Below are 17,186 nucleotides of genomic sequence, written 5' to 3' on the forward strand. Positions count from 1 at the left end.
GTCAAAGTTTCACACTTCTCTGGCCATTATCTCCATAACCGTTAAACTTTGGACATAGGTGTTTTGGGGTATATCAGCATACTTTAACATAAGGAACACCCTCCCGAAGTTTGGCACATTCCTCCTGGGACACCCTGTATATACAGTATACCCTCGCTAATCCGGTTGCAGTTAATCCAAATCAAAAGATGAAAAATTCTGTTCACAGTTGAGTACATATGTCAAAAATACACATGACATTTAAGAAGGCAGGCGAGTCACTTGTCTGTTTAAACAAAACTAGACAGTTTCTTCAAACCTGCATTATGTTCACAAACAAGTACAACTTCTGAGTCTCCTATCGACATATAAATGTACTGTCTTTGTACCATTTTTTAATAAAGGTCCTAAAGTAATTGCTTTTAGTTATTTTCATTGGCACTACTTATATCATTCAATTTTCCATTTATTTGTGTTCTGAGTTTTTTGGGTTACCTTTTGCTTCAGTGGTACAGATTATTGCTTAATATTGACAACCTCTCTCTCCAGTTAACTTGGATTAGCGAGAATTTACTGTACTTAAAGATTTAATAAATAAAGTGAAGAAAATGTAAGTTTTGAGGTTTTCACAGCGATGACAATGAAGAAAGTTGTCTTCTGGGTTTAGGCACCGTGTATTCTTCGTTTTGGCCGACGTTTCGGAGGAACGTAGCGCCTCCATCTTCAGAGCAGTTGAATAGCTGCGGAGAGCAGTAGCTGTGGTGATAGGATGTGGAAGGTGCTGCTTATATACGAAGTAGGCAGGGGGGGTGGTTAGGGAGAACGGACCAATGGGAGCAGTGGAGAGCGATTAAGGCCATATATGGTGTGTGACTAAGGGCGAGGGGGAACGGCCAGTGAGTACAGGAAACTTGAGGTCAATAGCACTAGGAAGTGCGGTAGTCAAAACCGGTAGGTTGAGGACAGGCTATTGACGTCAATGACATGACGAAGAACTGGTGTGGCTTGTAGGATTCTCTTGAGGGAAAGGATGTTTCACGTCTGTCGAGATTGTTGAGAGCGATAAAGGCCATATGATGTGCACTAAATAGGGGGCAGGGGGACGGCCAGTAAATCCAGAAACATGAGGTCAATAGCACTAAGAAGTGCGGTAGGCAAGAAGAACAGTTGGTTGGGGACAGGCTACTGACGTCAATGACATGATACCGGGGGACAGGCTACTGACGTCAATGACATGGCGAAGAATTGGAGTGGCTTGTATTTCTCTTGAGGCAAGAGATGAGTGGCTTCCATGACTTGTTGAGACTGAACCCTGTTTCCTTGTTCATGTTGTTCGGATGGAGCTCAATCTCAACGGCCTCCAGGATTATGCGATCTAGATAACGGCTTTTACTGGTGATTATGGCCGTTTTGTGAAACTCGATACGGTGGTCACATCATATGGTCTTTATCGCTCTCAACAATCTCGACAGACATGAAACATCCTTTCCCTCAAGAGAATCCTACTAGCCACACCAGTTCTTCGTCATGTCATTGACGTCAATAGCCTGTCCTCAACCTACCGGTTTTTCTTGACTACCGCACTTCCTAGTGCTATTGACCTCAAGTTTCCTGTACTCACTGGCCGTTCCCCCTCTCCCTTAGTCACACACCATATATGGCCTTAATCGCTCTCCACTGCTCCCATTGGTCCGTTCTCCCTAACCACCCCCCCTGCCTACTTCGTATATAAGCAGCACCTTCCACATCCTATCACCACAGCTACTGCTCTCCGCAGCTATTCAACTGCTCTGAAGATGGAGGCGCTACGTTCCTCCGAAACATCGGCCAAAACGAAGAATACACGGTGCCTAAACCCAGAAGACAACTTTCTTCAAAGTGAAGAAAACATGAACACAAACTACAGCAACAATTTAACTAACCACTCACATGAAAATAAGAGCACCTAAGTTCCTGACATGCACTAACATATCAATACTAAAAAGGAACATCTTTAAGCCGTCATTCACTGCAAACTGTCTTGTGAACAGTGTCTCTACGAAAGTGAAAAGATTCTGAGAAATTCCACATGAATTACCACTGATGCAAACAACTTATGCCACCTACAGTCCATTGGCGGAGACAAGAGAGTCCTCGTAAACAAATGCACGCGGTATCTCCTTCGCTCTATGAATGAAATCATGCAGCGATCACGTGATGCGTGTACAATTGCAGGGGCGTCCAAAGTTCACTCTTCAGTCTGAATGCAGGTTAACGTGTGTCCGAATGCAGTGAGTACACTGAAGTAACTGCGCGCTTTGTCCACTCCTTGCTGCCAGGTGTGGCGATGCGGGGCTTGCTTTGTTTATGCTAACTGTCTCGTCTCCCCGAATGGACTATAGTGGAAACTGGTATAACTATATGTACAGGAAGGAACAGTCATGAACAAAACATGAAAATACTTGCTGCAAGTATCTTGTACATGTGAGTTGGTTATGGGATGAATGGTGCTGCCTGCAGATACAGACAAATCAGTTATGTGGTTAACAAGATATTGTGAAACTGCCTTTACCTAATGATTTAACCTTGCATAAATGAGGACTGATGACATAGTACTTACTTCTGTACAACATGCTTCTTCTTTTCAAACTGATCAGATTCTTTGTTGAAGTCAAAACCATTAAACTTGCGGAGATTCTTTTTAATCATTGTAGTTTTGCCAACACGACCAAAGAGAACTCTGTGAAGGGTTTTAAGTTCATCTGACTTGTATCTCTGCAACACATAACCAGAGAGTACTAATTAAAACATACAATGAATATTCAGGATAAATCTCACACAAAAGAATGGAAAGAAATGAAATTATGGAAACGAAGCTGCTAATTAAGGATGGTGGCTGACGCCAGTCTGAATTCTAACATTCTGCTTCCAAGTCTGCATGATACAAGGAAAAATATTTACATTACATTTAGCCAAGAAGTTTTCAATTATGAATGACTTAGGCAATTCTGAAGTGTAACTTCATCTTTCTAAGCCTGTATGGTGCAAGGTCTAAAAAACCCCCAAAACAATTTCTTATTTTTGTGTCTGTACATGTGGCAAGTAGCAGCATAGGTAGTTTAGGCAATATGTCACAAACCAGATGGTCACAGGCTTATTCCCGATGACATCCATGGATTTTTCAATTGACCTAATCCTTCCAGCCTCACTATGGCCCTGGGGTCGACTCAGCCTTTCTAACAGAAATGAGTACCAGGAATCTTCCTTGGGATAAAGGGAGGCCAGTGCATATGGCTCACTTCATTGCCATCCGTGTGCTGATTGTCTAGAATATGTAGGAGCCTTGATGTTTCACAACCCCACGGGCCACCATGGCCTGTTACAGGGATAGCTTTACCTTTTTCTTTAATGTGTGGCCAGAGTACACATGTGGGGAGATGCCAATTTCTTCTGGCCTCGAATGGCAAGTCAACCCCCACTATGTGACAAACAAGGGTTAGTTCTAAGATAAATAATGGTGTAATCAGTATCATTAGGGAGGTGACAAATGCTAAGAGTCAATCTGTCAATTATCAAAGAAAGTAAAATTGTTTTGGGGGTAGGCACTGCAGATCATTCAGTGGTCCCTGCTGTGTAACTTCTGATTTTATCTTATGTCTCAATGAAATTCATGAAAGAAACCAACGATTTCCATTTAACAAACCCCACACCTGATTGTTATCTGAACAAGAAAGAAGTCACTTGACAAGACCCACCCTAATACTCACTTGTAGAACAGCATCAATGCGAGGAATATCTCCTAGTGCACTACCCTTTCCTTCTGGAATTTCAATGACAATGGCATCTTTAGGTTCAGACTTAAATTCTTCAGTAAATCGCTGGACCTTTTTCCTCTCTCGAGTGCCAGAAAGCTGAAGAGGCTGATCCAATAAAGGAACTGTGACCAAATTAACAAATAAGATATTACTAAGATTTCCAATCAGAATTAATGAGCTCATGTTCACACCAGTATTTAACTCTTTGTGAGCCACATACCAACCAGTCAGCTCATGGTACCTGTATTAACCACCACAGTTGAACATCAGGTCTTTGATATTCAAATGGTATAGTATTTGTCGATGGCATAAAGTGTGACATCAATGTCTAGAGGAAAGAATGGACTTTCACATGGTATTTACCTGTCATTAGGTTGCTTGAGCAATGTACTGTGGGTGTTTCGGTGCAACAGCATTTACCCCCAAGCTGCTTTAGCATTTCTGGCAGGGAAGTTTCATCTTATACAGAGGTAACACCAAAATACAGAGAGAAGTACAACTGCAAACACTCTAAAATAGCTTCATGAAGTTGTACCAGAAGTATTCCTCAATTAAAAATACTTGATTAAATGTAACCCACACCAATTACTGTAAAAGACTAAAACAAAACACAGCCATCATTTTACTTGGCTCTGAGTCACCCACACTGTGCATTAACTCTTTGAGCAAGGGAGTTTCATCATCTGTCCAGGCCACATAAAGCAAATCATTTTCAGAAATAACACCTTTAATGTAGTCTATTTACATATATAATGCCTATGAATCAATTCTGCATGCAACAAATAATTCACAAATGGATGAAGTTTTCTTTAACTGCAAATTACCCCAGAATGAAGGATGAGAAACGCCAATTAATTATATATAACTAAACTAAACTGATCAAAATGTACATAATTGGATTTCCCAGCAGCATACAGACTGATGCTCACAACACATATACAAATAATCAGGTGTAATCTAATCAAACAAGAGATGTGTATGGAAGTGATGAATGAAGAAGCCAAAACTAAAATCATACTCTGCAAATTTCTGTTGGATCATTTCCTGCAAGTTCTTGCAGAACTGTTCCCAATGTACATGGAGCCACATGAGCCTATGCCCCTCCCCCAGCACAAAACACACATCTAAGTGTATGAACAAGCAATCTGCTATTAGAAAATTTTGTCTAAAAACCAGGGCATGAATACCATCCAAAAATTAATTTTCTCGCCACTTTCTTTCATAAAATTCAAATGCTGAGAGATTTGACAACTGTATCAGACTGTAACTTGGTCTCACATTTGGTAAAAGACTCAATAAAAACACTGAAAAATATTGCTAAAAAATCTTCATGAAACAGGCTGTATATGGGCTTGTAAAAGGTAAACTTATCCATGTGCTTAATTAGTTAAGCACTATGCCATAAAGACATATGGGGGAGTGGAGGTATAGCTCCACTTTTCTTAACCATGGCACTAAATGGAGATGAGTGGTCAGCTTCATGTCCCTGCCACTTTACTGACAGGGAAAGGGCCCATGGTACCCACAGAAGAGGGTGGGTGGACTCCAGAGTCAGTCTGGATGCTGTGGAGTGAAAAACCTTGCACTGCTGGATACTGAGCCTGGGCCATCCAGCCCATAGCCCATCACTATACCTACTCCTTATATGGGGAAAAAATAAAACTCTCAAACTCTATGCCACAATGTTAGATACATTACTGCATTCACCTCCTAGGTAGGACATCCCCACAGGATGTGTGGAATGGTAAGGGGAGGTCAGTGATTACAAACAGGCACCAGGTCACCTCTTAACAGACAGCTGTAATATGAGTGTGACAAACACATAGATGCATAACCATACCTCCTCACCTCTGCTGCAGATGTGGGAGAAACATCACACTTTCATAGCTCGTTTTATGGCTCGCAGTTTACTGTCAAATCACCTTGCATGACAAAACAGCATGAAGACAAGTGCAACATTACTACCTAAGGTTAAATTTCTGAGTAGAATGGCTCCTGTCATGGCAACATCAGTGACCTGTTCCTGGCAAACCTATAAGAGGTTACTCAACAAACTAGTGTGACATGACAATGGCACAGTTTACCAAGAGAAACCATCTCCTACTATGCAATGACAAAGCAAACATGTTTCTGTAGCAATGAACACATGAAGCTACAACAGAGACCTGCTGGAAGTGGTGTTTTCTATGCACTCTATGCCAAGGTTACGTAAGGACGACTGGAGGTTTTAGTGAGCTGAGAATGCAAGACAGTTGCAGTAAAGAATAGAGAGTTCAAGCTCCCATCATGGGTCAAGTGCCAAAGAGTTGCCGGCCACCGAGAAGTGAAACTGTTGAACATGGAAGCTGAGCCCTAACAATGCCTAGTGAAGATGAACTGGGAAGAATTAGCAGGTGCTACACTGAATTGTAAAATGTGTAGATTACTGACAGTGTCATAATTACTTGTAGTTACAAGTTATAAATGTTCAATAAATGCAATTACCAATCCAAACACTGCATCTAGTCACTAACACATGACAACTAAGTCAGAAGTGTTCATGACTAGACAGAGGGTTTGGATTGGTAACCGGATTTCTTGAACACTTGTAACTACAGATAATTATAACGCTTGCCAATATACACACTTTACAATTCACTATAACACATGCTAATTCTTCTAAGTCCGTCTTCAATACCTGTTGCTTGGTTACAGCTCAGCTTCCATGTTCAACTGTTCCTGTCCTCGCTGGGTGGTGACTTTCTCAGAAATAACCTGCGATGTCACTGTGAAACCTCTCTACTCTGCTGTAACTGTCTTGCATTCTAAACTCAATAAGAACTCTAGTTGGATCTCCTTATACAGACTTGACACGGATCACAAATAAAACACCGCTTCTAACAGTTCTCTACTGTGGTGTCATGTGTTCATTGCCATGGAAACGTCTGCTTTTACCGGTTCTCACGGTCTCTTTGCTTGCAGATTTCTTATATATTTTTTCTTCTACCCTGAAGATGGAGGCGATACGTTCCTCCGAAACGTTGGTAAACACATACATATATATATACATACATATACATTTGCGTTTCAGATTATTCACAAATGTGCACAGGCACAGAATATAAAACATATATACATATACACGGTGCAAAAACCCAGAAGACTGCTTTCTTCATAGTCACCGCCGTGAAAGCCTCAAATCTTACATGTTTAGTTTGCCTTTGCCTAGCAGTGGATGGCTCCTCTTGTTAAACTACACAAACGTATCACAATACAATAGTCATCAGTGCCTCATGTAGGTGGAAAACTTGCTGCAGAATCTCCAAAATCACTGCATGGTCTGGTGCATGCCCTTGGAGACCCTGCAAGGTACTTACAGGGTCTATGCAAAGACCCTGTAATACATGAAGACAAATTCAGTTCATCCTTGAACAAGCAACACATCGATATAAACTACTGTGTAGTCTGGATAAATAAAGGTGAACTTGGCAATGAGCTGGTGGTATGTGAAGACAGATGTTTCACCTCTCATGTCTCTGGTGAGTTGAAAGTAAGATATATAAGAGACCAAGGTGTGGCACAAGAGGCTGTACTAAGAACAATACACAGTACATGGATGTCAAGATACTTGAGAAGGTGGCAAAAATGTAAACTCACATGTCAAGAGGCAATAATATTCAATTCATACTTAATGGGGTGGGAGGGACAAAAGACTGCATTGACAGCATCACTGCATTACAGCAGAGTAGATTCCTATAGAGGGAGAATGCAGGTTTTCCTGATTCTGCATACTCCTATGCTCTCAAATGGACTAGTACAGAAGGCACCAGTGGCAAGACAAACTCCATGTCATGGCCAGGGTTCACAATGGACAATTTAATTTTTTTTATTGCTAGTGGGGTGGGACTAGGTCCTTTGTACTGCGGACACTTCTGTCCTATTGTACCAGCCCCAGATGATAGGTGAGGGTGATTGTGGAGCAACTGGTGGAATGAAGATTGGCAGGGGAAACCAAAGTACTTGGAGAAAACCTGCCCCAGCTCCACTTTGTCCACCACAAATCCCACTTGACCAGACCCGGGATCGAACCCGGGCCTCCGCGGTGGGAATCCAGTGACTAACTGCTTCAGCTATGGCACGGCCCAATTTAAAATTTACTGTGAAGCCATAAATGAAACTCTCATAATCCATCTTGGAGTGATCACTTGAGGTACCATCATCTGGTCTCCACCCCAAGATCTACTGGATAAAACTTTTAAAATATTAAGTTTATGTGAGGTTGTTGTTAAGTGAAGTTCTCTTGACAGTTTGGTGTCAAGAGAAACTTGATGGTACAAATAGCAGTGCAATGTTATAGAAAAACACATTGAGGGGATGACATAAAACCCTCAACATAGAAGTATGCATACTGGGGCTTTGCTGCTGAGAAGGCAAATCCATTACACACAATCCAGTGTGCTAGATGATTGACGGTGATCAAACAACACTCTGAAAACTGTAATATATTACAATACCATCAACATACAGAGATGGTGTAACAGATGGACTAACTGAGCTGCCCATCTTATTGACAGCAAACAGAATCACACTTAGAACCAGCCTTTTGGCATATTTTCTTGTGGAAAGCAGAAGAGACTTTGCTGAGATGAATAGGCAGGTGATGATCCCAGAGATGATATGACATGAACAGTGTCAGCTGACCGTTAAGATTCCACAGGAAAGATGTCCTGAGATACCACACTGGCACAAACTGGCAAGTCTACAACTAGCTGTAAGGGAGTGGCCCTGACCAGGTTTCAGGATGGGGATGGCTGTAGCTTCTCTCCAGGCAGATAGGGAGTTCTCTGACCACATATAACTGCATATGGACAGTGGAAAATTCCATGCCTATGTGTTGAAGATGGGACAGCATCAGGTTATGGACACTGTTAGGGCCTGGGGATATACTGTAACAGGTATCTAGTGCTGCTAGAACTGCTGAACTCTGCATTATATGGCTCTGTGAGTATGTTGGCGAAGTTCAGAGGCAGTGCTTCTTTGTTGTCTTTTAAAAGAAGAGGATCACAGAAAAACTAGAAGGAAAATATCTTCCTAGTGAACTGGCAATGTCTACCGTTGCAACAGTAATAGATCTGACTCCTATCCCTTTGATTCTCAAAAGCCAATGACTGAATGCTTCCCAGTTAACACATCCAATAAATCAATTTGGATGGTAGGGTACCATGGTACAATGGAATATGTCATGGAAATGTGAAGATTCAAAGGGCAGTGATCACTACCATGCATGGACAGGCCATTTATGGTAGACTGAGAGCCCTGTGCAACAGTAGGCAAGGTCCTGGGCAGAAGTAGTTTCTGAAACCAGGTTGAGATGCATGGCAGCACCTGAGTTTAAGAGGAGCAAACTGAACCCAGCACATCCCAATGCATTTGGAAAACATACATACCATACTACTTCAAATATAAGCCACCCTTGAATTTAAGATGCATCCTGTTTTTGAATGTGGGTTTTAGAAAAAAATTAGGAAGGTACACATTCCTTGAATTTAAGATGTATCTCAATTCTTCAACAGGGGAAAAATGGGTAAAAAGGTGCATCTTATGTTCAAGGCAATACAGTATTTCTATCAGTAATTACACTTTTCCATTCTTGTTATATGCAATATTCAAGGCCAATAGGAAACCATTTTGCTTTCTTTAGGTTTTAAATTTAAATTTCAAGAATTCTGTTACTGGTGAAGAAGACACCTTTGGGAAGGAGCAGGTGGCACCACTGTTCAGATTCAAGTCTAAAACAACCATCTCTTGTAATTTAAGAAGTGTAGATCTAATTCATAAAATCCATGCTTCAAATTTTACTGTCATCGAACATGACATAACTGTTCCCAATCAATAAGTATTTGCAATTATAGTTCTTATGTTACATCCTCTCGTCAACTGCTGCTGGCCCACACCAGCTCAGTCATCATGACCATATTTTACTGGCTCAGATTCAACACTCCCCCAACCTGGAGGAACAGGTCCCCATATTTACTCCCACTAGGAACTGGGTAGTAGTTATACCACCAGGCATTGGGTTCCTTCTCCTTGCCTCCAACAACTCGTAGGGCTACAGTGGAGGTATCTGAGGCTACATCCACATGGGGTCCAACTAAAAACTCCAACTGGTTCTCCTTACCTAGCCTTCATATGAACCACATATATAACATCACTTTCAACAATTCCTCTGCTGTTGCACGGTTATTTGTTACCATGGAAATGTGTTTACAATGCTGTTGCCTACCAATGGATGTCTTTTTTGATCTGCTATTCCAGCTTTATCTGTCATGTCACAATATAAAACATTAATTGCTGAAAATGATACCCAACACACATTTTAAGCAGGTCTATGAAACTTGATTTGGTTCATCCTGGTCTGTCACACTAGCAATAGCATAAAAGACCAACACTGTCTAAATGTTCCTTTCTTTCTTTAGCAATTCATCCATTACATGTTTTGGTCAGAGCAACCATCTTCAGAAGGGCATATAAGTACATGCAGAAACCACCATTACAACATCACTGATCACTACCAATACATAGAGACACCACCATTACAATGTCATGAATATAAAACACTAGCCTTTAACAATTACAGTCATGAATATAAAACACTAGCCTTTAACAATTACAGCAATGTGCTTGAATTTATTAAAACATTTATAAATCATTACAACTAGCCACTTACAAGTATGCTTTAAAAACTTTGTTAAAATCCAGAACCAATTTGGATTGTGTCCTTTATGTTGCTTCTCTTTAAAGTAAGATGAGTTTCTACCATGTCGTGGTTCTGTTGTTTGAGGAACAGGACTCTTTATTGTCGTCCAGTTGTTCGGGCCATGCTGTGTTGTTACAACACAACATGGACCAGACTGATCAATGACATTGTAATTGTGATTTCTGCATGTATTGATATGTCCTTCTGAAGATGGTCGCTCTGACCAATTGCTGAAAGAAAATAATATATATCAACCACACTGGATGGCGTTGATGATCTTTTATACTAGGCCCATGAAACAAAATTTACATTATCAATCAATATACCACAGGATACAAATGTCTGCCAGTCTGCTCTGCCACTGTAAAGTATGGTCAGAGGATGCCCACTTTCAACAAGAACCAAGACATATGTTCATGGTGACTGCTAACATCTGCCATCAGTATCTATGGTACACCGTTTTTCCTTCCGCAGTAGGTATACTTTACTTCCTGCAATATAAATGATGTTACTTTGACATTTATTTAATTTGGAATACTCAGTAATAAAGAAACTGGTTAAAATTTCTAGTTCCTTATGTGTAGCAGTTCCCTTGCAATAAAAAAATAGTTTACTTAACCAAAGAGTACAAAGTGTAATCTATCAGAATGGATTCATTTGCTAAGTATTGGTGCATTATAACATTTGTTATAAAATACATCAGCAGTTACTTTGTCTATGTCCTTAATCCTTCAGTAACAATGAATGGTTATCAGACTCCAGTAAAAGCATATAAGAGCAGATTGTGTCGTATCAGGTAACAGAAATATCTGAATTCAATAAGTCTGAGAATAAAAAATTAGTGACTTCGATCAAGAGTAGTTCTTATGTAATCATTCTGCAATTATAAAAGGAACAATATGAGAATCTGCCACTCTCACTAGGGACTATCAAATCATTAATTGATGAAACTTTGCATAACGCAGTATTCTGATCATTGGACATGAATTCAGAATCTGAAATATCATGGCAAAGATAGAAACCTGTTATTCATTGCACATATTGCCATATATACTCTCATTATTCCAAAGCACTGTCCATTTCCTATTTTTCATGAAATGGACAAAGTTATTCACAAGCCGTAAGATTTGAGGCTTTCACGGTAGTGACTATGAAGAAAGCAATCTTCTGGGATTTGGCACTGTGTATATGTGGTGTTAACCGACATTTCGGAGGAACGTATTGCCTCCATCTTCAGGGTAGAAGAAAAATATAAGAAATCTGCAAGTGAAGAGACCGTGAGAACCGGTACAGAGAACAGTCTGCTTTTACCGGTTCTCACGGTCTCTTCCCTTGCAGATTTCTTATATTTTTCTTCTACCCTGAAGATGGAGGTGATACGTTCCTCCGAAACGTCGGTTAACACCACATATACACAGTGCCACATCCCAGAAGACTGCTTTCTTCTTATTCACAAGAGCTGTACACTGAGCATCTGGTGTGTATGACCAAAGAAAAAAAAAAAACACAGGAATTAACCTTTAAACACCAGAGTTTTGAAATGGTAGTAGCTTGAGCTGGCTAGACTTTACTTAAATGCCCACTGCTGGTGTGCCTTTAAATGGCTGTTTTTGCCCTGTGTTTAAATGTCTGCTCCTGTTAGGGCACTTGCACTGTATTTGAAAGTGCCGAATATAATATAATTAAGTTATAAACTATTTTTAATTTTTTTCTTGTAATTTTGATTCTCACTTCTGTCTCACAACCCTATGGGCTCTCATGGCCTGGTACAGGGATAGCTTTACTTTACTTTTTACTTCTTCACATAACAGCTCTGCATTATAACACCATTCCTGCTTGTAACACTTGAAATATTTTCACATTCTCTGGTGCCATAAAACAGCTGGAAGCAATAAAGTCATTTGGTTCTCTGACGGCAGCTTTCACATCTTTGTTGCACTCTTCAGATAGTTCAGTCATTTAACTAAAGGACGGAAAAGTGAAAACATGGCCTTTCATGAGAGGCTAGAGGAAATATTCATTGTTCCCTACTTCAGTGCCAAGCCCTGCCACTGAAGCTGCAAGAGAATACTGCCCTTTCTATGGTTGCAACCCAACACTTGCATCACAGCTGAGATAGACTTCAGTTTTCTTTGATTTCAAACCAAATTTGAATACCGTAGTTTCATTTTACCATACAATGGCAGTGAAACGTTGTTTGGAAGATGATGAAATTGAAAGGCAGTTGAAATGCAGGATATGTGATGTGTGACTGCTTTCTTGGGTGCTTCAGGGAATCTTACACAAAGGTGAGATTCAGTTACATGACAGGGCGGTTGAAGCCTGTATATATGTTGAGCAAATAACAACAAAAAAATGTATGTATATTGAATTTTACTATCCATGATTGTATACAGTGGCCATCTTGTAGTGCACTCAATTTCACCTGTTACTTCACGACATGTTTCGGCAACATAGTGCCATCTTCAGGTGCCCTAATTATGCTAATCTATTGCACTGCTTGCCATTATATGTCTTTATATTATTATTTAAAAAGTGTGTAATCGTCAACTATAATCAATTTACACACACTAAAACTTGTTAAGATTATTCACCTTATGTGTCATAATTAAAACTTGCGTGTGGTTCTTCCACGACCCCCATAGTAGAAGAACCACACGCAAGTTTTAATTAAGACACATACGACCCCCATAGTAGAAGAACCACACGCAAGTTTTAATTAAGACACATAAGATGAATAATCTTAACAAGTTTTAGTGTGTGTGTAAATTTATTAGAGTTGACAAATACACACTTTTTAAATAATTTTATAAAGACATATAATGGCAAGCAATGCAATAGATTAGCGTAATTAGGGCACCTGAAGATGGCACTATGTTGCCGAAACATGTCGTGAAGTAACAGGTGAAATTGAGTGCACTACAAGACGGCCACTGTATACAATCATGGATGAAAATCAGTGTAACAGGACACTAAAATACAACATTATGAATTTTACTATATTTAAAAATATTTAGGATTGGGCATATGCTTCTACTAGAGGTGTCTATACAAGCTTCCATTAGTGGCGTTTAAATGCCTGAACGCACAAATCGGGGTACACTGTTTATGATGACCATGCTCATCAGTGTACTGACTAACGGACTTTGGACATTACAGGTTAAAATGCAGATAACACGTATTACAATGGGATAGTCTTCTTTTCAAAAAAATTAAGGGGCACTATTTACTACGTAGTCTAATATATCAAACTAAACCTTCCATAAAGAAACACAAACCGAAAAATAATCACCTGCCACAGTACAGGGCAATTTTTGTTCTATATAACATAACTTAACACAAGGCTTCACATACGTGGAGACTTACAGCCTGATAGGTGAAAGCCAGTGCTTCATGGGGAATCAGTGTGAAGTCAATAATCCAGTCATTCTATATGGTAAGCATGTTTAACGGACACCTTATGACACTCAGATGTGGGAAAATTAAAATGAATGAAACATACACTATGATTGGCAAAATTTACAATTATAAACAGGGCATACTTATTTTAGTACTACTCAGCTGGATCTTTCGGCACTCCGAATTATAAAGCTTATATACCTTTCCCTTCACCATCGCCCTTTCCGTCTTCTCCATCCAAATCTTCTTCTTCTTCTTCTTCTTCATCATCATCGTCATCATCTTCATCCTCTTCCTTTTTTACTTCTTTCACCTTCGATATTTTCTTCTTTGGAGGTTCCTTTTCCTCATTTTCAAAGGTTTCTTTTTCATCTCCATCGTCATCGTCAATTTTATCTTCATCCTTCACACCCTCCTCCACCTATATAAATTAATATGCATTTACTATTTTTATACACCACACAATCAACACCAACTACGCCATCAACAAATCAGCAAATCGCCAATTTCCCGGCTATATAAATGCAAAATATTTAAATTATGATATCAATTAATCTCAAAGAGTACTTATGATTCATTTCACAATGTACAGGAACATACAGTAAAGCTCTTATACATACTACGCGGTTCGAAGTTACAGGACGCCTCATCTTCCACTACACACAACCCTCCAGGCAAGTACGCGTTCCCGCGTTTTCAAACATCAACAACTATGTCCCCGCCTACGCCATCTTGGTCCACATCAACCCCATTCCAACATGGAAAAACTAATACGCAACTTTTCATATTCACATCCGTACACGCTTTCGCAGTCTACGTACACCACATATTTCAGATTTAATATTGCAATAATTGCTCAAATGAAAACATACCTTCGGCTCCTCAGACTTTGTACTATCTTTATCGGTAGACATCTTAACGCTCACTCCTTTGCAATATGGCGGGCATCTGCTGGCGCTACAAGGAGAACCAATGGAATTAAAGAAACTTCTTCCCGCTGTATACCAGCATTGGTGGGCTATATTTGAACCTCAAAAATATACTTTATTTTGGTTATAGTGTTGTAATTTTTAACGTGAATAATATTATTTTTAAATTATTTTCTGCATTCAATATTTAATTGTACATAATTCTAACAATTTGTATGATCCACGGAACACCATCGACATTACGTATAGACCCGTATAGACCAAGAATTCAATATGCTGATGACCACGGATTGCGAAGTAGGCTCGGATCAGGTGATGAATTCGTAGTAACTACGGAAAAATTATGACCAAATTGTCTTTCGTGAAAATCAGTAGTTGTAGTTTCGTCATAAATTAAATATCCCACTTCAATTCTCAGGGCAAATTCTTGCTGCGTTCCACTCTTGTTATCGATATTTCCTCACAGATTGTTTTGTATGCTTCCTACATATAATGACTCGCAATCCAATTCCATGGTTTCCATCACGTAGTCAGTGTCTTGGGGAGTTGGGAGGAGGTGATAAGGAACGGATTGATCGGGCTCAGGATGGGGACCAATGGATGGCTCTTGTGAACATGGTAATGAACCTTCAGGCTCCACAAATTGTTGGGAAATTCTTATGTAGCTGCGCGACTGGAGGCGTCTCAAGAAGGGCTCAGCTCCATGGAATTAGTCAGTGTCACGGGTTTTCAACAAACGCTGGTGCGAGCTACGAAGGACCAAGCCCACACTGTTTAACGCTTCACACGATAATTTTCTGTCGTCTTCACACTGGTGATGTTGGTGATAACGGTGATAACTACCGATAACTACGGTATGAACCTTGGGTGCAACTGGGGTGGGAAGAAGCGAAACATGCGCCATCTTCATTGACCTCTGCTGCCACCTATTTATAGCGTTCACGCTGGTCGCACATCGCACAATAGAGCTATGAAGGAAGCCGTCTTCTGTGACGTGGCGGTGTGCAGAAATTGTGTTTACCGACGTTTCGGAGGAACGTATCGCCACCATCTTCTGTGTAGAAGACAAGAAGAAATCCGCGAGCTGGTTTGCTGGTTAGCAATTTCAACACGAAAATGGCTAGGATCAGGTACTAACACCTCAACTGTATCTATTTCTATCTGCCTATCATCACTGAACATATGTACGAGTACATTCAGTAACTGAGAGAAGTAGTTCTTCCACATATTCAAAATATTGTAGGAATCTGCAAGCAGATCACCATTCTCATCCTTCACTAAGTTACTTCTAGGTTGTTAACACCTCTATATTTATCCTTCTATACAGATCTCTTAAAGTTCTTATTCTTACTGTTCATTGGAAGCTCATCAATTTTGTCTTTCACATATTCCCTCTTTTTATTCCTGAAATGCCTGCTGGTTTCACATCTTATATAGTTGAGATTATTCACATTTATTTTGCTTGGATCCTGCAACCACTGCAGTTGGCTTGTTTTCTTTGGTCTAATGATTTTGAGCATCCTTCATCAAACCATGGCTTATGCTTGTTCAGTTCATAATAACCTAGACTCTCCTTGGCAGAAATTCTCATTCCCAATTGTTGGTCTGAAAATGTCTTCCCTACCTACTATGGCATTGAAATCTCTTAACAAAATTTTCATATGGTATTTCAGGAATTTATCAGATACATTTTCTAGTTCTTTATAGATGAACCCCTTCCTTGGTGTCTTCACCTTATCGTGGTGAGGGGGTTTGAGTATGCCAAGGACCCTGAGAGCTATACCAGCGGTAGCGTAGCTACTGGCAGGGCCTCCCTTGCTGGACAGGTCAAAGGGTAGGCATCAGACGAAGAGAGACACCAAAAACTNCTGTCCTTTATGTCATCAGTTTTATCTTCTGTTGGGGGGTGAACATTCAGAATGATGATATCACACCAAAACAGGGTGCTGAGGAACATATTTGGACCAAAGAGAGATGGAATGACGGGAGGTTGGAGAAAACTGCATAATGAGGAGCTTCATAACTTGTACTCTTCTCCAAGTATAATTAGAATGATCAAGTCAAGTAGGATGAGGTGGGCAAGGCATGTAGCACGAATGGGGGAGAAGAGAAATGCATGTAGGATATTGGTTGGAAAGCCAGATGGAAAGAAACCGCTGGGAAGACAAAGGTGTAGGTGGGTGGACAATATTAAAATGGATCTTAGAGAGATATGATAGGATGGTATGGATTGGATTGATCTGGCTCAGGATAGGGACCAGTGGACAGCTCTTGTGAACACGGTTATAAACCTTCGGGTTCCATAAAATGCTGGGAAGCTCTTGAGTAGCTGCAAAATTGATGGCTTCT

The 17,186-nt window shown here is 40.2% G+C and overlaps 1 protein-coding gene across 2 annotated transcripts in view; it reads right to left on the reverse strand.

The window, feature by feature from the left end:
• Positions 1–14,882, reverse strand: part of LOC111875815 (protein DEK) — a 37,486-nt gene extending 22,604 nt beyond the window's left edge. The window contains exons 1-4 of one of the 2 annotated variants that reach the window (XM_023872357.2): positions 14,781–14,882; positions 14,110–14,329; positions 3,726–3,895; positions 2,579–2,733 (exon numbers count right to left, since the gene is read on the reverse strand). In XM_023872357.2, the coding sequence (XP_023728125.1) occupies positions 2,579–2,733; positions 3,726–3,895; positions 14,110–14,329; positions 14,781–14,822 (587 nt within the window). In that variant the 5' untranslated portion in view covers positions 14,823–14,882. Of the gene's footprint in view, positions 1–2,578; positions 2,734–3,725; positions 3,896–14,109; positions 14,330–14,528; positions 14,665–14,780 lie in introns of those variants that run through there. The other variant, XM_023845599.2, reaches the window with a different exon arrangement.
• Between the last annotated feature and the right edge of the window lie 2,304 nt (positions 14,883–17,186).

The sequence above is a fragment of the Cryptotermes secundus genome, unplaced genomic scaffold (assembly GCF_002891405.2).
Source record: "Cryptotermes secundus unplaced genomic scaffold, Csec_1.0 scaffold1799, whole genome shotgun sequence".
Lineage (NCBI taxonomy): Eukaryota > Metazoa > Arthropoda > Insecta > Blattodea > Kalotermitidae > Cryptotermes > Cryptotermes secundus.